The 25,470-nt window shown below is 39.2% G+C and overlaps 1 protein-coding gene across 4 annotated transcripts in view; it reads left to right on the plus strand.

Moving 5' to 3' along the window:
* Window positions 1–25,470, plus strand: part of TENM4 (teneurin transmembrane protein 4) — a 614,726-nt gene that overhangs the window by 390,689 nt on the left and 198,567 nt on the right. For all 4 annotated transcript variants that reach the window (XM_071556826.1, XM_071556796.1, XM_071556807.1 and 1 more), the window contains 3 exons: window positions 993–1,245; window positions 6,338–6,436; window positions 8,503–8,738. In XM_071556826.1, the coding sequence (XP_071412927.1) occupies window positions 993–1,245; window positions 6,338–6,436; window positions 8,503–8,738 (588 nt within the window). The remainder of the gene's footprint in view (window positions 1–992; window positions 1,246–6,337; window positions 6,437–8,502; window positions 8,739–25,470) is intronic.

The raw sequence follows: 25,470 nt of genomic DNA on the forward strand, positions 1-25,470 counted from the left end.
TCCAGTGAGGAAACTCCACAACCTCTCTGGGTAATATGTTCCAGTGCGCAGCATTAATCACTTTTGAGCATAAACCAACTAAAATGAGAGAGGTATATGTTTCCTGTATCCCATATGCAGTGTGCTGAACTGTCAATCTCCCTCCAGTTCTATCAAATATTTTAGTTTTTCATTTCCAGAAAACATGAAAATAATTATTTTATGTTTAGTTAAAAAAACAAGTAAAAATACAAATATAATCAGCACTAGGCTGGTCTTTCCTAAGTGTTTGCCTTCCTCAATCTACCTCCTCCAGTCTCCTGGCTAAGAAGTACTTCAAATTTTGCTCAAAGTAGACATATCACTGATCTTTACATCTTTCTTCACCGTGTGTTGTTTCATTTTCCTGACACCTCAGTTTTCATAGCACATGCATTTTTTACTCAGTTTGGCTACATCACTAACAGTGCAAACTATTGGATTTTTTAAAATTGTGTAACCCTGACATGCTTTTATGGCTTTTCTCAAACTCAGTCTATGATTAAATGTATTCTCAGTCTTCTTGTTGACTTAACTATTGAAAGTTCTCAGGCAAAACAGGCAGAACAAATTTCTCTGGGAGCTGTATATCCATCATAAAATGGCTCTAATGTGTTACCTAGCCAGACTGGTTGTATTTTTTCATGCTTTATCACAAATCAGTGTCACAGATAGATTGCAGTTTGCAACCTGCAGTTGTTCATTGGACTTAACTTGGCTGTTAGGATAGCCTATCTGCAGTGCTTTAAAGTTGCATAACTTTTGTGCATGAGACTGAACTATTTTTCTAACTGACTGGGGATCAATACTGTGTCATTAGAACATGTGGAAAAAGGCTGTGTTACCCTTTTGAGTTTGATTTAGAATATGTGGCATCCCAGCCTTCATACTTTTAAAAAGTGCCTGCATATAAATGAACACAGTATGGAACCACTCAAATCATGAACCTTAAAAGTATTTTACTTACGTTTTAGATCATCCTCCAAATCTTCAAAATCATTCAAGACTTAGAACTCCACCACCTCCAATATCACATGCTCACACCCCAAATCAGCATCACGCGGCCTCCATCAGTTCCCTAAACAGAGGGAACTTCACTCCACGCAGCAACCCCAGCCCAGCTCCTACAGACCACTCTCTTTCTGGAGAACAACCAGCCACTACTCAAGAGCCAGCCCATGCTCAGGACAACTGGTTACTTAACAGTAACATCCCACTGGAGACAAGGTAGGTCACTTTCTTTAGTACTTGCAGTGTTCTGACTGTGTGCTAAGGATTTTATGGAAAATACACATATCTGTATAGTTAGTAACCTAGTTTGTGAACTGGTGTTTGACTTATGTATTTTGAGTTGTATTTATTATTTCTTGTGTGTTTTTATTTGGACTAGGAGAAGAGGAAATTGCTCTTCTTTTATAAACTAGAAGTATTCTCTTTTAACAGCTGCTCATAAGGTTATTTTCCTCATTTAAAATTGGAATCAGGATCATAGATTAAAATGTTCTTGGTTTCACTTCTTTTATTTTCCTTTAATGTCTTTTCTTCCTATGTGGTAGGATAAATCAATATCCTATTTATAAAACTGAAATCAGTCAGTATATTGAAAAGATTTAGCTTTCTAGCTGTGCCTTGTCGAGCAGGTACTTTTGTAGTACCTCATTCAGGAAAGGTTGATCTTGTTTTACCTAATGAGCAGAGATCGGCTGCTGCATTTCACTGTCTTACAACATTGCTTCAGCAAGCATGAAACATTGGATAGCAGGGCATCAGTCAGTTAATGGTGCTTCCATTTAGCTCTTAGGTTCTGTTCCACCTAAGCAACACATGAAGGGTCCACTGAGTTGTTCTAGTTCATAGCTTTGTTCAGGTTCTAGGTAGGTTCTGGAAAAGAGAGTTCTCATACACCCTCAGTCTCATTCCTCCCATCTGATGGTGAGTGCATCTACTTGCTGTCCCACTTGTATTCTGCTGAGGTTTTGCTTACCATTTTCTTTGCTACTGAGAAACCACTGGGGATGTTAGAGTCATTAACCCCCATACATGGTGCCTATTTCTGTCTGGAGAGAAGTCTTCCAAGCCTAAAACATAGTGCACTTACTTTTTTTCCTTCATTTGTCTAACCTCAAACCAACGAGGTTTTAGACAGCAAAAAACACACAGTAACTGAAAACTGAGACAGGGGCCAAATTTGTCACATCACTGCCTGTGGGAAACTCACTGAGAGCAGCAATAGCTCTGTCTGTATCCTGGGACAAATTGTACCCAGTTTTGCCAACTTCTGCTAAAAGAATGTTTTTAAAAAGGAGCACATCTGTCAGTCGTTTTGAGAATGAGCTATGTCTGCTCGCCCTCTGAAACTTCCAAAACAGGCCTCAATATCACATTTTATGACATTTAAAGATAATTAATTTCTCTGCAACTGCTTGATTAAGAGGACTCAAATAAGAAGCTGGATCCAAAAGATTAAGACAAAATTATAAGCAAGTAATGCAAGTGTGATTTGGCAACAGTTTCAGTAATTATATTGTGTTACTAATTCTTGAGCATATATACCAAGCATTGAATTTTATAGATTATTTCTTTAAATTACATTAAAAAAATATTTCGGCCCCACTATTGCAGCCCTTTTCTGATAATGCTCTCTAATTCTGGAGGAAGCCCTGTGCCTCTTTTAAAACTGGGTTGTGAATTTTTTGTAGAAGAGATAATACACTGTTCTGGTAGTGCAAAGCCATCCTCATATCTGACTGCAGTGTCTCAGCACCCACCACCTTACAATTGAGAAGGAATGTCCTTGCTGTTGGATCAGTGGAGGAATGTCAGAGGTAAATGCTCTTTGCTGTAAACATCCTGCCTCCATTAGTCCAGTTCTGGTGGCAATGAGAGAGTGCTGGAGAAACAACTCTACAATATCTTATAAATGCAGGAGTTCATAGAACAATTATCTGGCTAGTCCTGGACTACTCCTGTTAAATTGTAAATGGGCACATCCTCATTTCTTCTCTGTGAAATCATTGTGAATCAAAATTTTTCAAGATCTGAAGCAGACTGCTCTTTCTGCAAGTTGGATTGGTCACATTATTGCTGTTACTGACTCGAAGTTGGAGGTCTACCTCCATGGAAAGCTCTTTCTGCATCATTGGTGACTTCACTTGCATCACAGATCAGTGGCATTTGTACTTGATCCTCAATCTAACCATTTTATTAATTTGGTAGAAAACAGGTCATTTCAAGACTGATGTGGAGGCTTTTGATACACTGATTGAAATGGCATAATTTTGCCCAGTGTTCCTTTGGACAGCAAACATGTTGGAAAATAATGTGTAATTTTATGTTAAATGGCAAATGAGCACAACTGACTGTTCCCTCACTTACACAACATTAAGAAAATAAAAAGTGTTAGAATGGTGTCATAAAACGAGGAAGCTGTGTTGTATAGATGAAGAGTAAATCTGTGACTAATCTCCTCCACTCTGACAGTCTACTCTCCTGACACACAGAGGTCTTCAATTACCTTCAGTGGGAATTCTGTAGAAGACCAAGCTTCAGAGCTGTTTGGCAAACTTGGATGCCCAATTTCACCTCTTTCATGAAGCTCATCCTCCCCACTACAAAGATTTTTAGAACCAAAGAAAAAGACCATCACCTAAGAGAATAAAATATCCAATACGTAAAAATATAAATACTGGCCACGAGACATTAATCCAAGAATTAAGGCTTCTGAAGTTAGGAGATTATAGTAATCTCATGTACAAAATGGAATTGTATTTTTGTTGAATATCCGTTGTGTTTTTTAATTCCATATTAGTCAACAGAGAGAAAACATGAAGAAAAAGCTGCATCTTTTAAACAGGGATTATCACAGGCTGTGAAACCTGCACAGTTTTTAAGCAACACAGTTTGGAGAGACCTGATTCAGACTGCCATGTACTCCAGGCAGTATTCAGAACTGGGAATTTAGTATGGTTTGTCACTGCCTGGAAATTTCCGTGCTGTAATGCAAAGGCAAGCAGAGATGTAGCACAAATATACAACTGACAGGATAAGCATATCTGAGAATTTTATATGTTGCAAGAGGAAGAGCCCCTCCTCTTCTCTCCCTCCTTTTCATTAGTTTCCCTTTACTCCCTTTTCTCTGTTTCTCCTTTTTCCTCTTTCTTTTCCTGTCTGCTCCCTCTTTTTGTTGCTTAAAAAGCCATGTATTATCAAGGTTGTGGTGAGAAGATCTTTGCTCAGCAGTCACTCCTGACAGGTAAGTCAGTTCCCCCCCATATTTGTTCCTCAGTCTTCTCTCTTCTGTGACCTCCTTTCTGTTCCTTTACATCTGACCTTGTGGGAACAAATAAATGCCAACTAGATGGACGTTTAGTTGACAAACCGACAGTTTTCAGGAGACTTCCATTCCCAGGAAATTTTGTGTGGTAATCATGTATGGTCAGATTTTAGCCACCACAGCTCCTAATGAGAAAGGAGATTGTTTTGTAACTAGCCAGAAATTCACAGGTGATCTCCAAGGGCGCAGAGTCTGTCCAGCCTTCCCTGAGGAGGACAGTCATGCATCAGTCACCCTGGTGACCCAGCGACCTCTCTGTTATGGGTGCATACATTATGAGATTATATAACCCTCCCCTCCTCTGTTTTATTGACAATCCACAACTGAAATTCATGGAACCAATTTGACATGGATTTTAACTACTGATGAACTTTTATTGATTGGTGTGTTGCTAGATGCCTTATTTCTTACCCATTAAATGCTCGGTGCATGCACATATGTTGCTTCTTTTTGCATTGAATTCAACATCCAGCCTTTCCTGCATTCCCAGGGAATGTGAGGAAGCCGCAAACACTTGGGGATGGATTGATGTCTCAAGTGCTATGGTACACAGCTCATGCATGTTGATCCACTTTACTCCAAAGCTATGAATAGGAGTCACTTCACTTTTATTTAGATCAGGGAGTAGATCTGTTCTGTCAAAGCAGCCTAGAGGCCTCCAGAAGCAGGGAATTGAGCTAAACAAGTGCTAGCATTAGCAGAAGGAAGAGAAGGAATTAGAAATTAAAATTAAGAGTGAGGACATTTTAGAAGAGGCAGTATCGAGGTTTGTATTATGTGACAGGGCTGGTTTCTCATGGTGGAGCATGTTGCCTGAATCCAGTATCTTTGACAGACAAATTCTTGTTTGAGTTCATGTCACTTATATCCTCTAAGCTCTTAATTCTGCATAAGTGATAACGTGTCACAAAGCTGTTATTTTTCTTTTGCTAGTTTTGGCCAGGGAATTTATTCACATTCAGGCTTAAATTTAGTTTTGATGCTGAAAGCAGACATGGGCAAAATCAGGACTGGTTTTTCTTTTAAAAAACATGGGAAGATTGTTCTTTTGCCAGGTCTTGAGAAACAAGCCTGAAGGTGAGAAAGATACAGTCTGTTCCCAGCTGTGCCTCTGACTTAATTTTATATGTTCCTACTATTCTCCTCAAAAAGTGCATTTATAGGTTAAAATGGGATTCATGCTGGAGAGGACAGATGCTGCAAAATGCTGCTGTTGTGTGCAAGGTCATTCCCAGGCATTTTCATGTGCAGGCCCTAAGTATCTTGCTTATTGCCAGTATTATCCAGGTTATAGCCAATACTCTGGTATTGGAATTTGGGTTACAGCTTAACCTGTTTCTAGCTTCTATCTACTTATCATTGAAGAGACTTTAATTTGGAATATTCATATTGAGCAAATCTTGCATTTTGAAAATTCTAAAGAGCAAATTGTTCTTCTGCAATTGAAAACAAATTGATCAAATTGGTAACTAAAAGGTTCTCAAATCCAAAATTGAAACTAAAGCAAAGGAGTGGCAGATTTTTGCTGGAAATCCGTAAGAATGTGAGTTGCAAATGTGCTACTGAAGTATTGGCAAAAGTGGGATACAGATACTGTGATGTGCCATTTCAGACTAACAGCATAGATGGAAGAGTATAACCAGATTACAGCTGTGCTGGATTGAAATCTAGTCCTTCGAATCCAGCAATGCAGAAGGTTTCACGTGTCACTGTCAATAAATAATGCGAAATGAGCAAAGACATCAACTGTTTTTATACATGCACATGGACATGTGTGCTTATATGTGTGTATATGCATTATACAGTTTATATATAAAGAAGTGAACATTCTTAAAAGCTGTATATGTATATGTGTAGCATCTTATAAATATATGGTCCATCATTCTAATTTCATGCACAACTGCACTATAACCATTGTGGTTTATAAGATCACACTTCATATATGCATGACTCACTGGCTTCATTCATGTTTCCATATGTATGTAGAAACATAGCAAAGCAGACATTCCTAGAGACATTGCAGGACAACCTCATTGAGATGGACATTCTCACCTCCTCCCGACATGACGGTGCTTACAATGATGGGTATGTGACACTTACGTGGTCTTCCTGTTTACTGTACAGTCATTATGATCCTTGCATGAAAGCATTTGGTCATATCAGTGATGTCTAAGGGCAACACCATTGCTGCCCTCTTCCAAGATGGCTTTAAAAAAATGAAGTTCTGGGGCTTGGAGCATTGTGTCCTGTACATACTAATGGCAGACTATATGCTAGTCTCACAATATGCTAGTGAGCCACAGCATGCCATTTACTTTTTCTTCCCTTGTTGTTTTGAAAGTAATTTCATTAGTAGGAAGTACCTACAACAGTTTTGAGTCCCATATTAACTAAGATTAATTTGATTTTCATAAAAATCTTAAACCCTTATTGTCCCGGCAGCCTGATAGTTCATTGTTAAGGTGGTGTCTTCCACATAGCTTATTTGACAAGTGTCTGCTAGTGGGGTATGTAAGCTAAGCCTTTGAGTTTGACTTAACTACCTATTCTGACATCTTTACCTAATTTTCATCACTTAAAAGTTAAGTTATAATCAGCTTTTAACTTGATACTTAGTACCAGAACTGTTGAACCTTATGTTGGCAGTTTCTAATTTAGCAGCCGTTATTTACAGATCTTATTGGTGTACTTGAACACTGCAGGTACCTCTTTGCTCAGAACACATACATTTCTGTCTAAATAAATATTTTTCAAAACATGGGATAGTATCTGACTGATTTAAAAAATAATGTTTTGATGTAGAGCATTAGTAGAAATGAAGGGTCTTTCTCTAATGCTCAGCAGTCATGCTTAGAGTAACAGTAAAACCATGGGTGTAGTACTACAAACATCGATTTGGGGGAGTTATGTGTTGCATTGTACTGCACAAATTGGTGGCTTTTCTGCATGGTGATGTTTCTGCATGTGGCATTTCCCCCTGTGACTGCACAAGTGGGGAAAACAGAATCACATCTTTATCTGGTATTAGCCCCTGGCTTGACAGACTCTCAAGGATCCATGCTGATTGCATTTACTCTTTCTGCAAATCTGGACCCATAAGTCATGGCAGAATGTGCAAAGTGCATTGGGGCTGTTCCTCTGTCCTCACAAGCTGCATTTTTGTTTTACATCAGCATGGTGATGGATGAGTAAGATCTGTTTCCTAGATTTCATTCCCAGAATTTGAATGCCTTGTACATCATGAAGTGCCACCAAAATCAGGTTTTTAATTTAGGATTCCTGTGGACAGAATTCTCGTTGGGACATTTCATTTCAGGAACTCATGAACTTCAGTGTGTTCTTTTTGTGCTGACTTTCATGAGTCTCACATGAGGGGCTCATAGGCTTATGCTCAGGCTGTGTTTGTCATAATGAGCAAAATATGGTGCTTCCCAATGTGTCACTGGACAGGAAATGCTGTTGCCTTTGACAGTAATTCACACTTTTTTAAAAGTAGGCATCAAATTAAGGTCTTCTGGACTGCTGTCTGGAGGCAGGTGCCTCTCCCCACTAGCAAAACACAGGACAGATGCTTTTAGCCATACCCTTTTCCAGTGCTTAAATTTGCTGGGCAGGGACAGTGTGAATATTCTGCTCTGTGACAATTTGGGTGCTATGGAATGGCTTAAGCTCTTTCCCCATCTCCATTCACCAATGCCAGACAAAAAACGCTCTCATGCAGTGATCAGTGAATTGATAAATGACCCCCCCTTTAATCTGACCTACACTCCTCTTCAGCCTCCATAGGGCATTTCTGTGGGAGTGTGAGCAGGCTCCTGGTTCTGCCCGTGCCACCAGTGTATCGTAGCTGTGCTTGGGGTATTCATCTCACTCTAATGCCATCTCTTCCACAGAGGGGACTCCTGCCCTTGAAGAGTTCTCTGTGGCATTGTTGGCACTGTGATTTTTCATTTGGTTTTGTTTTCCTTTACTCTGTGTGACTTGCTTTTGATTTTTCTTCTTCTCTTTTGTGCATGCCATCCATGTCCGTAGCCAGCATTGTGTGGAGCTACTTTCCTGGTCCTGGCAGCCGTCGCCATTCTCCCACCTCACATCTTCCTCAGCATTGATTTGTGTGAGGAGTCACTTGCTGTTGGTCTTTCTTCCCTCAGGCACTTCCTGTTCAAACCTGGAGGCACTTCTCCCCTTTTTTGTACAACATCGCCGGGATATCCCCTGACGTCCAGCACTGTGTACTCACCTCCCCCTAGGCCCCTTCCCAGAAGTACCTTTTCTAGGCCTGCCTTTAACCTGAAGAAACCCTATAAGTACTGTAACTGGAAATGTGCTGCTCTGAGTGCCATTGTCATCTCAGTCACACTGGTGATCCTACTGGCCTATTTCATAGGTAAGCTTGTTTCTGTTTGTTTTTATTCTTTTTGTTACATTTCTCTAGAAACCCTTCAATAGGGATAATGTTTGGGAAGCAAAGGGTCAAGACTGTGGTACAAAGTGGTGGCCTCTGATGACTTAATTGGGGTTATAGTGTTATGGTAGGGAGGTTAACTCCCTATACCATAAAGCCAGAAGAGCTTAGTAGAACATGAGTCATATGTTGTGCTCCCTTTAATGTGATGGACTGTTTACATTCTGCGGAGGAAAGTGTACCTGGAGTGAGACAAACCCACCAGGTTTTCTCTAAGCAGCCCATTGAAACAGGCAGTGAAGTCCCTGCCCCAGTGCCAGTTGCATCCAGGTCCATGGGAATTGACTTTTATGGGAGAGGGTTAGAATCAACATCCTGATACATAAAAATGTGTTTTAATTGTGTTGTTTGGTGACACATCCATTTCAGTGACATTTAACCAATTATGTGTAAGTTCACAGGGTGACCAGGAGGGTAGAGAAGGACTGGGTCTAGAATGTGGTTCAACAGAGCTTTTTTAGAGCAGGGAAAGTAAGTGAAATTTGCTTCTTGGTTAGAGAGACAGGCGATTTTTCTTGAACTGTGCACGATCTGAATTTCTTTGGTTTGGGAGGCTTGTCAGTGTTCATTGCAAAAAAGCATTCTTCGTGTATGTTGCAAAAGCAATTAAACTGCTAGAAGTAAGAATTGTATTTTTACGTCTGTAAAGTTTGAGTGTTACCATTTCTTTTCCTTCAGTTAGATTTGATATTTGTGTTAAAAATGTCTTACAAAAGTCCCTTCCTAGACTTCCGTGTTAAACTGTCAGTCGTGTGAACTCCAATTGTCAGACACTTTTAGATGTGATCATGGGTAAAAAAGCCCATTTCCCATGGCACAGATGAGTCTTTTTGATTTCACTGTGACTTCCTGTACTATAATGATCTGTAAAAGGTTGTGGTTAGAATTACAAATCTTAGTCTGGATCGAAAGATTTTTGCTTTCATGTCACATGAATATAATTAGCACTGCCACAAAGGATTGCTTTTACTGTGTACACTTCTTTAATGACTGATGCTTTTCCATTTCTGCCTTGCATCATACTCTGGTCACTTTTATGTCTCCTGTAAGAGAAGCAGGAATGATTAATTAACCAGCATTAAATCAGCAGCAGTTTGATGAAATATGCAGTCAGTTTTCATCATTTGCTATGTACATTCGGACTTGCCTTTCTCATTTGTCTGGTATTCTCCCTATGCCCTGAACATGGTTCCTTTGCACATTATCTCAGTATGTCAGGAAAGAATCATTATAACTTAGCATACTGCAGTCTGTTAATTCTGAAGGAGGAGGTGTGTGTTCTTTGATAGATTGAGAGGAGCTGGGTTGCCACTCAGTATTCTCGAACACAACTCCCTTTTTCAGAGTTCTCAAAAGATCATACCCCTGCTTAAAATCACAGTTAGTGTTGGTAAAAGGTAAGTACATTGAGTGCCCTCCCATGCTTCTTTTGTCTCCATTCAGATGAATTCTGTGGCATTTGCCAGACTCTACGGATGGCTGGCAAGGTGCCAGAAATGCTGATCAGGTTGAACCGCTGTAATTATGGGCCATAATTACTAATTTCTAAAGGAACTATCAATTATTAAAAATCAAATTTGATGGTTCAGTTCAGTATAAACATATTTAGCAAAGATTGTCTCTACCAGACCCAGTGTTCTAATCAACAAGCAAAAAGGCAGATATTTAATTAGATTTTGATGAAAAATTGTGTTTAATTTGAAGTATAATCAATTATTAATTACTGTAATGAGTGACTCCGGCGGGGTTTACTAATTAACTCATTTAAAAATTATGAATAACCTTTTCATTTGTAATTATTTTTTACATCCTGTCAAGTTGCAGATGAGATTCGTATCACCTAACCCAAAAGAAAAAAAAATTAATCATGGAGGCAAAATGTTTGTATTTTCACTAAGTTAAGCTGAGACATTTTGAATTCTGATATAAACTATGCAGCTCTTAAGATGAACTTGTTTATTCTTTTTAATAACCTGGTCTGTTTGCAAAACAAATTACTGTTTTCCTCACATTTCATGATTTTTCCCCTCCCCTATATTTGCATAGTTGCATTTTCTTACAGATACCATTTCTCATTTAAACAGTATCGGGTTCTTTTCGATGCCATGGGGATAATCTGAGTGGTAAGGTATGGCTTAGTCATGAGTGTAAGGTCTAATCTATATAACAGCTCATGAATGTTGGGAAATTGACTACTTTCCGTCTGGTCTTGTTAGTTCAAAGAACCACAGAAATTATCTTTTTAATGACCATATTCATCCTCCAGAGCAAACTGAGGTCGTTTAAGTGAATGGACTTTGGATCAGGTCCCACAGCAGCAACTTGGCTTTTAATCTATTTTTTTGTACACTGATCAGTAATGGAAATTCTTTGAAGTAGTATCTAGTTCTTTACGGTCTTCTTCACAACATCAAGCACATCACAGTCCTCTCTTTAACTATTAGGAACTGCCCATTGCAGGCCTGTAGAAGTGTGTGGAGCTAAAGAGATCAAGAGATACATGAGAGACACTGGTATGGGCGGTACTTTTTATGTGACAGATGCTCAGACACAGCTGTGATGGGTGACTATCTGAGGCAAGCACAGGTGCAAGAAACAGCTAGGCTTTGGGTCCTTTCTGAAGTTCTTTGCTGAAGCCAGTTCATTTTTGAAATTCATCTGCAGCACTTGCTAAATCATTTGTTTGAGGCTAAAAGACAGTTTCTACTATTTTATGTAAGTCTTGATGGCATTTAATAGTCTGAGGTTCATTTATCTTGCTGAGCTGTTTCAAAGAAGACGAGAGGAGGCATTACTTGGTATCATGTGTCCACACTGTGATCAAGCTGAAGGTTTTACAGGGCTGAGTCACTGGTCTGGGGAGATAATGACAAACAAAGTATAACAGGGTGTATTAACACCAGAAGCTGGTTTTCATTTGAATTAACCAGCTTTTGACTGACTTGTTGCCACCTTTTCAAATATTCAGACATCACACTAAGGCAGTGGCGACAATGCCTGTCAATGTTTCATGCACACACAGCTTATGCAAAACTCAGCAGAAGCTTGTCTCATGGGCTGAGAGCACTGAACAGAAAAGCAGGGGTAGATCAGGGCTGTAACATTAAAATGATGGTGCCATTGAAATCAAAGGCCTCTTTAAGCTGCTTGTTACTGCCCAGCAAATTTGCTATTTCAGGAGGTCATGAAGAGACATCACTTTAACATTCCCCGGTTTAGGACTGTCCATTCAGTAGACAGCTAAACAAGGAAAATTTTCATGGGATGTGATGGGATCTGTGTGGCATTAAGTTTTGCCTTAGAGGGCTAATTTTTAGCAAGATTCTTATGGTAGAGGTAATACCATGAGGTTTGTTGCTATCTAAATACTTTTCCAGCAGTTTCTCTATTTGGTAGATAGATGCCAGATCTGCTAGCATAGCATTGTAAAGAGTCTCTGAAATTGCTGTACTTCTTGGGAGGAAGACTTCTGAGTTTAGAAACAGAAAAGACTTGTTTGCTTGTCCATATCTGCATGCCTGGCAGCTGTTTGGCTAGATCCATGGAACAGTTTCTAAATGAATTAGTGATGGAGAATAGTTTCTGCCTGCTTAAACAGAAGGTATTATCCTCTGCCTGATGTAGATTCCAGACTAGATGGAAGTACAATTTGATGTAGTTAGGCACTTGCAATTTTCCTGTACTTAAGCATGTGCTGCGGTCGCATTGCATGAACAGCAAAAAAGATGGGCATTTGATTTAGATTAAAGCTAGGGCTGGAAAACATATTATGAAGCCAAAAACAGTCATTCTTTTTTATTGGAGTCAGAGCTCTCTACTTTTCAGCTCTGTGTTCATTTGAACTCCATACAGATGCAGCTTCGCTTAAAGAACAGCGTTGCTTGCTGCAGGCAAAATGCTTTGACAGTAAAAGTGTGTTAGGACTATGATGTGTTTATAAAGTGTCTCTCTTTTTATCATCTAAGAATCACCCTGAAAGGTAACTTTGGCTCAGTTTGTCCATGATTCTTTGATGCTATGGAGCAAACCCAATTTTAAGCAGCTCTTCAAATCTCTTAGCAATCAAACTAGTTAGCTATGATGTATAGTATACTGATTACCATTGTGTTTACATGCCACTAGAGATCCATAGGAAAAGTTGCTAATGCTTAATTATTTGATCCATATCTATCAATCCTACATTTATACCTTGATATTAAGGTTTTTATTCATGCTAAAATATAAACCAATTTATTGCCCTGCCAACAAGCTTCTTTCACTTTCTGCCTTAATATTTCTTTTCTGATTGCAGATTAGTTCTATTTTGTTACTGCTGACGTTTGTTCTTTTGATTTAAAAGATTGTAAATCAAAGTATTTGATTTTTTTTATTTCTATCTTCTCTTAGATAAAAGGCAGAAATGGGAGCTAAAAATCTGTTCTAGAATCTAGCAAAGTCTATACAGTATGAAGTCAATCTGTTGCCTGAAGAGGAGCTTCAAAGTTCTTTCTTGGTTCTTTCACATCCTCCCAAAATCACTGTGGTCAGTTTACTGTGGGTCTCATTTACCTGATTTTACCCTTAATCTACAAAAGTGTCAGATCCACTCTGAAAGATGCTGTAGTATTACCAGTAATATATTTTCAGTACTATAGATGTCTGTGAAGCATAACATTTCAGCACACTGGTTGAGAGGGACCATCATCATGACTCAGCACTAGCATTTTTACCAATTACATTAGAAGTTCAATAAGTGGGGAGTTTGGTTTTTTTCTGTTAAAACTGGCTTTTATTGTACAAAATGCAGGCAAGCATGGTTAGTGCTACTGCCTCACTAAATGGTAGAGTTTAAATGTGTAGTAGTTTTGGCTTTAGTCAGCATAGGTCCCCATTTAGGCCTCAGTTTTTAGCAGGCCTCAAAGGTTGTGACACAGATTAGAGGGGACAGGTATCATCTGACTTAAGCAGCCAAAGAGGTATTTCATATCATCTGACATCATCAGGAAGTGTCGGGGAGTATAACAAGCAAGGTGGGAGGAGTCTCGCCCTCTTTTCGGTCCCTGCTTCTGACCAGGACGGTTCCCGCTCCCTGACTGCTGATATCAGGCCCTGCTGCCGGTCGGCACGTCTGTTTAGCCGGGGACGTGAGCACATTCCTGTTAATTCCTCTTTCCCTCTTGCTGGGAGGTTTCCTTTGGGGAGGGGGTTTGGTTGGTCTTGGAGTTTCACCTGTTAGCTGGGGTGACCTCGGTGAGCCTGTTGTTGTTTTCTGTCACTATGTGCTATTTCATATTCTGTGTTAAGCTCTCCTCTTCTCTGTATAAATATAAAAACCTCACTGTGTCTAAAGCCTCGTTTCTGCTGTTTTCCCTCACTCTCCTGCTCTGGGAGTGGACTTTTTGACTGGGTACCAGGCAGTTGGCATTTTGCCAGCTCAAACTATAACAAAATGACATCTAGTTTTTTCTCTCATACCCTGTGCCACTTGGGAATTATGAGTCTTACTCTTCTCATGCATGCGCTCCTCTTAAACTACAGGAACTCTATTTCCTTTAGCACTGGTTCAAATGCAGTCAGAGTCAGTAGCATTGCACCCAATGTCTGCAACAGGAGCTGGACCAACACTGGAGAAGTCTGCATATATTTTTATGTATTCTTGTTTCTGGAGATTGACCTGACTAAAGACAGGATATAAATCATCACATATGTTGACCCTTCAGTCCAATTTTTAATGATCTTCTTTGCTGATGAGCTCCAAATTTTGCCCCTGTAAATTATCTCAGGAAGGCTTAGACATGAAAATAGTCTCAGCCTTATGGAGAGATGCTATCAACCTGAGCTTCCGTCTGATCATTCAACCATGCATGGAGTTGCAGAAATCTTTTGTGTCTTTTGTTCTGCAGCAGAGAGATGGGAGATCCCAGGACTCTGCTAGCCTCGGTCACACTTCACTATTGTAGAGACCCAGTGAGGGCAGCTGCTGCATGTAAAGCCCACAAGAGGCTGGTGAGTAGCAGTGAGCTCAGGGAAGCTGCCTGCAGGAATCTGGCAGAAGAAACTTTCCCTTGCCAGATCCACAATGAAATAGTGAAGCACTGAAATGCATCTCCCTCTCCACATGCATGCAAACACAGAGAATAATCATCAGAGAAATAAGACACAAAAATAAATTAGTGGCTATAAACTGAAAGGGAGCAGGTTTAGGTTAGATATTGGGAAGAAATTCTTCACTATGAGAGTGAATGGGACACTGCACAGGTTGCCCAGAGAAGGTGTGACTGTCCCATCCCTGAGAAGTGTTCAAGGCAAGGTTAGATGGGGCTTGGGACAAATCTGATCTAGTGAAATGTGTCCATGCCCATGGGTTGGAACTAGATGACATTTAAGGTCCCTTCCAACTCAAATTGTTCTAGGATTCTATGCAAATTAAAACCACAATGGGATATATTCAGTCTTATATTTCCCTCTATTTTGTTGTCTTTTGTTCCAGCTTTAAGTGCACAGTGGTATGAATTATAACTCATATCTTTTATTTTTCATCACCTTCAAAGTCAACAGGAGCTCTTTGATTGTTAGGTGATTATGTGCATCTTTCTGTTTTCCTTTCAATTTTCCAGTGTATTTTTGGGTAGCAGCTGCTATTTGCTTTATAATTTAAAGGAAGTACAAGTCATTTTTCCACAGCCTTAAAAATAAAGGTGATAACAGTACAAGATCCCACTATAAAGCTATTCTTGTGAAGATCAGTTCATTGAGATGAGTGTTAATAAACTCGCCATAGAAACTCCATTGAAGAACATTCACTGTTTCCATCTAAATGAGATCTTTAACCTGATGTTAAAAGTGCTGTGATTGGAGAAATCATGTAAATGCTGTGGAAAGAATCAGAGAATCATTTAGTTTGGAAAAGGCCTCTAAGATCATTGCATGCAACCCTAGATGGATTATGACCCTGTCAACTAAACTATAGCACAAAGTGCCACGTCCTCCAGACATGATGACTTCCCAGTCTCCCTGAGAAGTCCGTTCTAATGCTTAACAAGCCTTTCCATGAAGAAATTCTTCATGATGTCCAACCTGAACCTCCCCTGGCACATCTTGATGCTGTGTCCTCTCATCCTGTCAGTCGTTGCCTGGGAGAAGAGGCCAACCCCCACTTTACTACAACCTCCTTTCAGGTAGTTGTAGAGGATGGTAAGGTCTATCCTGAGCCTCCTTTTCTCCAGGCTAGACAATCCCAGCTTCCTCAGCCATTCTTCATAGGAGTATTAATACTGGGAAGTATTAGAATGTGGATACTCTGTTTGATGATGTGTTCTGAACTTGGCAGCAAAATTTCTGCTTTGTGAAGTGGTTAGAACTTCTTCAAGGTCTACAGTGATAAAGATCCTGGTCAAGTCTGCATCTTTTCTCAACTAAGTGTTTATTGGAGGCAGGAAGAAACATGAGGATTCACGTAATTTTCATTTGAAACTATTTTCTCAATTTTCAATTTTAAAATCCATAAATGCTATCACATCATGTTGTCTGACCTCTTTAGATGTTGAAGGCTAGGAAATTCCAGCTACCTGCTGTACCATTGTTACATAGGCAAGCCACATACCTACTTTAGTTGATTTTTTTCCCAACTTCTATGTGTAAGAATCTCATTAGCTCTTTCTGGCTATAAGAATTATATTAGGATATTGTTATACAGCATCTTGTTGTACTACTCCTTAAATTATTTTCACTCTCTGCTTACCAGTTGACAGTGTCCCATTTCATGGGCAGAATTTGCTATCCATTATCTGAAGTGGATAGGCTGGCCTTTGACAGTTTCGTTCCAGTCATTCAAGTTTAGTAACTACCCAGCTCTTCTAGTTATCTGTTCTGTCCTCATCATTGTATTTGTCACTTGAATAGTGTTTGAGTCATCTACATGTTTAGTGATCCATGATTTTAAATTTACTTATGTAACACTGATGTAAATGTTGAATAATTTCAGGTTGACTGTCAGTTGTTGAATTTCACAAGAAATTGTAACATATGATGGTTCTTTGTCAGCAATGATAGTGTTAAGGTATTTCAGGTAGTTTTTAAGTACTTGTATAAATTGCTCTTTACTGTTGGAAAGTACTTGTTCCTTTAATCAAATCAAATTAAATCAAATGTCATACTAAACTGTACTTACTGAACTGTAATCTTGTCAAAAAAATAGTAACTGTCTGTTTCAGAAGATCTGTTTTTCAGAAATGCAATATGGTTGGCCGGAGCAACCATACATTCACTTTCTTTATTCATTATTAGTTTAATTCTGTATTATGTTTGCCATTATTTTGTCTGTAATAAATGTCAGACTGCCCAATCCAAGTGACTTGCACCTTCTCCTTTTCCCTTAAATACAGCATCAACCCTGTTCTAATCCTTGGTAGCTGGTTCAGTATTAGTTGGTGAGTCAAATTCCTCTTCTGCTGTATCATTTACTGGGTACAAGTTAAATGAGCCTGCATACTTAAAAATGCTTGTCCTTGAATAGATGTAGTTTAATATAATTCCTGGTTATTAATGGACTGGAAAAAAATTATTTATTTTGAATTAATTGCATTATTGTAATTATCTTCAATAACTAGAACAAAAATTCTTACTGAACACTTCAGCCTTTACTACAACATTATTGAATTTCCTCATCTCCATCAAGTAAATAACTATATTGTTGTTGTGTTTGCTAAGTTTCAGTACACTTTAAAAAGTGTTCTATTGTTCTTCGTTTTTTTCCAAGCCACATATTTTTTCTTCATGTCCTCTGCTCCTTTTCACCTCTCTGCATGGTTTTAGATTTATATAGATTACTCTCTATTTCCCAATTGTTCTGGGCTTTTATATATTACTTTTTTTATTTCTGCTTATTGTTTTGTTTTGACACTGAATGAAGAGGTCCTATTGTCAAAGTCTTATCCTCTTTCATCATTGTGAAATCGTTGGAAGAATGTCTTCCATTTAGAAGTAGACCACCAATATGACTGATTCTTTAACTGGTTGAAAGCAGGTTGAGACTGTGTCTGGAGGGCTCATCTGGTCAGGGAGTTTGCATCAGTGTGCCATGAAATCACAAATCAGTTAGCCCTTTAGATGCCTGATCCTTTCATAAAATTGAGAATCTTTAATACAAGGAGAGATTAATTTAATTCTGTCTCTTTTTATTAAATGGTAAGATATGGGCTCTCAGACCATAAGCTTTTATCAGTTGCTTTTAGTGAGGTTTTATAGTTGCTGTAAGCCCCCAGAAAAGAAAATAACAGCAGGCTGACTGCAGAAGTGCTGGCCTTGCCTTTATGACAGTGGCACAGATGTGGTGCTATAATCTTTTTCACAGCTTAGATTGACCTTTGCACACAGATGCAGAAAAAGAATAATTTTTACAGAACTTAATATCTTATGGAAGGTGTTCTCCTTGAGTCCATGTTTTTATTTCATACTAATTAGTGTGAAATAACATAATTTAATTGCAGTTAAGTGGAGAGAGAAAGAATTGTTTCCCATAATGGGCTTTTTTTCAGTGTTTTTAAATACAATACATTTTTGTGGGTAACTAGTCATAGAGTAATCTCAATTAGGGATGTCACTGACTTTGAAAAATATTCCTCAGTTACAGTTTAGTGTTTCTCTCCCATCCTTTTGTAGCATAAATTAGAAGATAGCTTTGCAGCCAGGTCATACATTTCTGTTGGGTATGTGCAGCAATTTATTCTCTGAGGTTTCTACCTGTAGTTAAAGTTGAGCTGTGTGGTAGATACACATATTTATAGGGTGAAGTGTTGCTGTTGAGTATACTACCCAGGTAACAGACTAGATGACCTGTAAAATAAAGAACAAAAAGTCCAATCCACTCTTTCCTGTTCTGTCAAGATTTCAAGCTGCTGTTTATGCTGAAATTTAAAAGCTCCAAAAGGACCATTTACACCCTTCCCTTTCAGATGCTGGAATCCAATGCTCAATAGATAGTTAGAAGTTGTTGAATCTTCATGTTTCAATGAAAACCTGTAAACCCTCCCCCATCATCACCAGCTTTTCATATCTTCGTCAGTATTTGATTTTACCATACCTTAACTTCCAAGCCTGTCCCTATTGCAGTCAGAAGCTTTTGCCTAGTAAGATGATGAGAACAGCATATGCTGGATGTTTTCAAATATGGTAGCACATAATACAGCAGCAGCATCACGCCTTGCTTGCCTAGTACAACTGTAGCAGCACTTCATTATGCAAAGAGGCTCTTTAAAAAAAAAAAAAGCAGAATCAGGCAGTTAGCAGAGACGATGGCTGTGCTTACCATAAGTATTTCAAAAGAAAATCTAATTGGACTAACAGTGGAGAACAATATCTTTCAGTTTTGGCAGAAATTACTATGAAATCAAGCATCAAAAGATCTTCATGGGGCTTTTGGTTAAGAAAAAAAAAAATCCCACAATCTAAATATAATGATATTCCACACAGTATTAATCTAGATGGTCAGTAACAGTTTCTTTATATTAGTATACCTTCCCCAGTCAGACTGCATCATGGGCTGCTCCAGGTTGTAAAATATGTACATGGGAGCATTCTGGGCATCCAGATGGTCTGGAATGGGTACATTTTTATACTGTTAAACTCTTATGGATGGTCAGACTCAAACTATCTGTTGAGAGTGATCTCTGTTGCTTGCTAGCTAAATGGTGCAGAGGAATTCAGAAGTTACTGGCTGACCACAGCCAAGGTCCTGGTAGAGTCCCTTCTGACAAATTAATGTTATAGACCATCAAGGTACACTGCTTGATACTGTTTAATTCACTAAGCAACTTTGTCTGTGTGGATGAAGGGACAACGCAGTGTGCTGTGTGTCCTTGAGCCAGCACTTTGATACACTTGTATTTAATGATGAAACAAAATTCTCATGGCCTAAGTCACCACTAGTGAATAATTTGAGCTTCTTACTACAAGGAAGGCCTTGAAGTAGAGAACGGCAGTGGAGCACAAGTCTGATGAGAAGCAGCTGAGGTAGCTATGGGTGTTTAGCCTGGAGAAAAGGAGGTTTGGGGGTACTGTATTCCCTACAACAGCCTGAAAGGAGGCTGTGGAGAGGCAGAGGTCAGGCTCTTCTCCCACATAAGTGATAGGACTAGAGGAAATGTCCTCAAGTTGCCCCAAGGGAGGCTTAGATTGGATATTAGGAAAAATGTTTTCTCTGAAAGAGTTGTGAAGCATTGGAACAGGCTTTCCAGGGATATGGTAGGATCACCCCGTCTATAAGTGTTCAAAAGACGTGTGGATGTGGCAGCTGGGGACATGGTTTAGTGGTGAATGTGATGGTGCCAGGTAAGTGGTTGGATTTGATGATCTTAGAGGTTTTTTCCCAACTTTAATGTTTCTATGATTCTATACCCTAAAGCAACTTGTGAGAGTAGGGGTCTGGATCTTGCTGCAAGTATGGTCACTCACTTAGCAAAATTTTGCCATTGGATCTCCTGTTCTATTCATACTGCAGAAGCACTGAGGTAGTGGAGAATTGTGGCACCTCTCTTTTATTAGGGAGAACAAGCAATACTGTGTTCTTTATCTAATCCCTGATCCTCCCAGAGCTGGATACCACAAAACTAGAAAATCTGAGTTCACACATGCTCAGTAGGGACCTATTTAGAGTGCAGTAGCAAAATTGTCAGCACCAAGTATAGTCCTTCCCTTTCCAACCCCCTCCTACTGCTGCCAACCAGGCGGTACATATGGCATCCCTAGAAAGCAATTGAACGTGCTACAATGCTGGAGTTGCCAGCATTGAGTGGCAATTTTTGTGCAATTGTTCTGCTCAGCATTGGGCCAGTGGAAAAAAAATAGTCTGTGATGAGGGAATTAAAGGCTATTACAAACTACATATACATACAGGGTCTGATGTAAAATCACACAAGCAATGTTAATGCTGTTTTTTGCTCACTTTTGAGTGCTTGACTTGGCGAACTTTGAGGGTTTTTTGGAAATTCTTTTTTTAGATATAATTAAAGATTCCTGTAGGTCTTTTTAGAAGAACGCTGTGGGTTGCACTTGCTAGAACTTGCCTTAATCTATGTGCTGAATTTAGTTCTAAGTCCAAGGGAACAAATCATCAGGTTGTGTTAAGTTTTGTTATGGAAAGAGCTTTTCACATTGCTCTGAACCATACACTTAGATTTATAGCACCTGAAAGTGTTGCGCTGGATTTTGCTCATGGTCACGGGACAGAAAAGAAATTGTTGCATCATTAATTGTGCTGTGTCACCCACTTCATGAGGTTTCTCTCCCTGTGGATTTGTATCCATTTGCCAAGGTTTTGTACAGGAAAAAGAAGGGGGGTTTTCCCCCCTCTCCAAATGAACTGTTGGAACAATCTGTTTGTTTTTCTAATATATATAAAGAAAAATTAGAAAAAAAATTAAAACATTCTTAGCTTGCTTTAAGCATACCTATGTTTATGTCACCCAAAGCAGCTAAAACAAAGAGATAATCCTGAACACATATGCAGGTAATTTTTTTCACGCGTCTTCAAAGAGTCATGAAGCTGACAGGATTCTTCTTTAGAGCTCAGTTCTGACAATGCTGATGAACACTCTGGCCCAGATCTACAAAATACACATTCTACTAAATTTCTACTATATTTGAAGCATCTCCATCATACTCTTGAAGTCACTAGATTTTTACTCAGGCTAAGTAAAGCTCAAGTTAAGCCTGTGCTTTGGACCGCAAAGGATTCTGAGATTGTAATGTTGTTAATTTTTCTTACATCAACTAACACAGCCCAACTGGGGCTCTGGTGCTATGAGAATGTGCAAGGTGACTAATAACACTTTTTTTTTTCTGGTGATTGAAACACAAACAGGGCTTTCAAAGACATTTACTTACTTACTGTAATAAAATCATGTTTGTGTTCAGAAGGATGGATGATCAGGCAGCCATCCAAGAGATCAGCTCAACCATCAGATTCTGCAGCAATATTTAGATCTGAATGCTTGAACTGGGATATTTGATTTGACTTCTGATCCCATCTCTGTTGTGCTGGGGTGTTACTAGACGGCAGATATTGTTTGTGACTTTTACACAGAAAACTGTGTTTTTTAGACTTTAGGTAAACTATTATATTAATTTTGAAAAGCAGGTTTTCTGACCATTACCAGGTTAAGATAGCAAGCAAGGAAGCATGTGAGAGCTTGTTGATTTACCTATGTAAATTGTTAATTAGTGCCTCACAGTTTATATGTGTGTAATGAAAGGGCATTTGTAAATTTATACTGTCCACAACAGACTAGCCTAGAATTTTAGTAAATGTGAAGCAGGGTAGAAGGCCTTCTGGTAGAACTGCCTGTCCTCATTTCTCTAATTGAAGTGAGGATCCCAATGGGAAAACCATTATTTCTAATATTATATGCACAAATTAAAACTTCATTTAGAGGTATAGTGGGACCATCTTATAATTGACTTTGATCTTGAAGAAATATCTCAGTAATATTTATGGTAATGTGGTATCTGTCAGAAAGGGTATCTAGAAGGGAAAATATTATTTTCCTGGGAAAGGCCCGAGCATGGGTAACACCAGATTTAGTAGAGCTGTGAGGGCTGAAATAAGTTTCTTTGCTCCAACAAGCTGCCTAGTAGCAGTCAAGTATTGCTGAGGTCCATCTTTCAACTTCCTATTCTTTTTCAAATTGGTGTAGATGTTGAAGGAAATTACAGATGGTGTATTTAAACAGAAAATTCCTTGGATAAGCCTCACCACTTTTATGTCTATTTTTTTCCTATAGGTTGACACTTTAAAAAATCCCCTTAAAATAACCATAAAAACATTTAAATACATCTATTTAAAATTGCATTTTTCCTTTTCTGGAAGAAATTACAAGCTACTGTAGCACTGGAGGGGCTAGTGATCATCTATTAGTAGTCTGAATGGACAGGGAATCAGTTGAAAGTCTTTGATCCCCGGGGTAATTAGGAAGACATTGAATAGGAAGTGCTGACTCTTTGCATTGAGCAAACATTGAGCTTAACTGCTTTATTTTATAGCGTGTCTTTCTAGTCACTTCCTTGAAGGTTTCAAAGAAATGTGATGCTTCAGCTGGAAGCCTTTTTTCTTCCCTATTAAGAGCAATTGGGAACTAAATTAAAATATAAAGTGTTCTCCTAAGAAGCAGCTAATACTATTTGGTAGACCATCTGTTTCTATCTTGGAAGTCATTGATACAGCTCTTCAGTCAGGAGGGGTCAAAGAATAACTAGTTAGTGTTAAATCAAAGCAAGTAACTGTGTTTACAGCCAGGACTTCAGGTTAACACTATGCTTTGTTTTTTTGGATTAGCACTATGCCTTGTTTTCCAAAGAGGCAGTTTCCACTCTGGTGGCAAAATTTTAAGAGGTAGGAACTCTCCATCATTTTTATCTCCTTTGTACATGGTGATTTTGATTGAGAGAAGGAGGAGATGCGAATTATCTCTTTCTGAAAGAGCTGCATCTGGTACTTGTGTAGTTGGAGCTCTGAATATGGATGAAGAGTCAGGCAGCAGGAATGGTCACAGGTATTACTAGGTGTATGCGATAGCATGTGTCTGTGCTGACCTGGCTGGGAAAGCACCTACCTCTTACTTTAGGATATTTGAGGTCCTAAAAACCCCCATAAACAAATATAACACAGCTATTGCTCTGTTTTGTCATCAAAATCCTTTTTCCTAATCCCTTCACCCTGAGATGGGTGGATATAGATTGGCCAGTTTTCAGGATGAAGCAGTTGCAGCCCAGTCCAGCAAAGTGTTTTCAAACCCAGTCTGTGAAGGAGGCTTGTAGACCCCTTTTTTATCTTGAAGGTGCATCATTGAGCAGTTGGGAAAGGAGGTAAATTTACTACAGTAAGCATTACCCTAAATGTCCCTCCTGGTGCCTTTATTTCTCTTAACTACTGTCTTGCATCAAACAAGTCAACAGACTGGGAGGCAGAGCTATAGGACCTTCCAGCCACAGGCTGAGTGTCTTCACTTAAACAACATGTAATCAAGCTGCCTTTTGGGGTCTGTTTCTCTGTGACCTGTTAATTTTTATGTTCTTAACTGTACAGCAGCTCTAATCCATCTGGGCTGTGGAGAGCACCGTGTACAGGATTCTCTGTTCTCACATGGCTGCACTCCTGTCCTGGTGTGCAAGCTTGCATTACTTTGAGCAGAGGATGGTTTCTTAAGTCAGGTTTGCCATTCCTTGAGTTAGAATTTTAAGCTATGGAAGGAAAGGATTTATATATAGGAAACAATTTCAGACAATAGAAATGAAATGGAGCACAATACAAAGTTTTTGGTTGCAAGGTAACTGTTGAAGTCCATGCAAGAACTGGCCTTGCAGGAATACCTCTCTCATTGCCCCACAGCAGCTGGTTGAGTGTCCCAGCTAGGTACATGTAAATTATGCCAATTCATGATACTACGAACCACTGGGGTCTTTAGTCAGGATACTGGATCTCAGTTCCAGATCTGTGAACCTGCTAGGTATTTGGCTTTTAAATCACCCTTGCCCTTAGATGAACAACAGCTTGGATCTGTCTGGTCCAGGACTTGACCATACAAACAAGGAGAGCAGATACAGCACACTGTATCCAGCTTGCTGGTTTTGCCTTCTTCCCAGACCAGTAGGGCCATAGAGCCCTTTGATCCTTGACTCTCATTGTATTGTGTTGGTGTGTTCTGCCATGATGGAACACAGCAGCCTTGTCCAGCACTGAATGGAACAGCAGTGTAAGAGAAAAACAAACTATTTTTTTAAATGTTTGTTTTGCTGTTTTCATTCTCCTTAATCATGTGTGCCTCTTCCTTGATTTATTGAAGATTGACAAACCAGTGATTATTTCATGCTGAAAGGCTTCTTTTTGTAACATTGAATGTCATAAAAATATGATTAATTCTGCAACAGTCAATTCTACCACTCTACAGAAATCATATGATTTCAGTGTAGAGAGAGACAGTTATCCAGATAATTACAGTCAAGTTTCTTCCAGAGACGGAGTGAAAGCAATACATTTACTTGAGTCAAAATTAGCCCTGAGTAATTCAGTGGTGGAATTCAGCTTTTTTTCAATTAGGCGAAGAAGCAAAGCTCAGGTATCATTTTAGAGGCATCATTTTAGAGAGTGTGTTATTTGAAGTCTGACTATCAAACATGAAGGTTAAAGAGGAGTGTGTAACCCCCACGTACCTTATACTTGTTTCCATACAAAGAGTGGAAAGCAAAGAAACAAGCTATATAAATGTCTTCTCAAGCACTGAGCTCCGGCTATTTTTTCCTGTTCCAAGCCCTTTTTGTTTAGTTCTCCTTTGTTCTTTCTTCTTTTCCTCAGTTTCTCTCATCCTGTGTTTCTCACCATCCTCCCCTTTTTTTCTTATTTTTATTCCTCATTATGGTATCAGTCCTTCTCATCTGTTCATTCTTACACTCTTCTCCAATTTTCTCCATTTCTCTGTGCTGCACTGGGAGGCTTTGTAAAACGATTCTCCCTCTCAGGAGTGGCCTTTTGGCTTGTGTTGGGTTTGACTTTGTTGTCATCAGGTCGGTGAGGTGCTCACCAGTGGAGTAGCGTAGCCAAATTTCTCCAGGTGGAGCCCAGTACCAGTACAGCTGAGCTGCAGAGGGTGCATGAGCTGTGCAGAGAAGCTTGGCTTTTCCACAT

Source organism: Pithys albifrons, chromosome 1 (assembly GCF_047495875.1).
Source record: "Pithys albifrons albifrons isolate INPA30051 chromosome 1, PitAlb_v1, whole genome shotgun sequence".
NCBI lineage: Eukaryota > Metazoa > Chordata > Aves > Passeriformes > Thamnophilidae > Pithys > Pithys albifrons.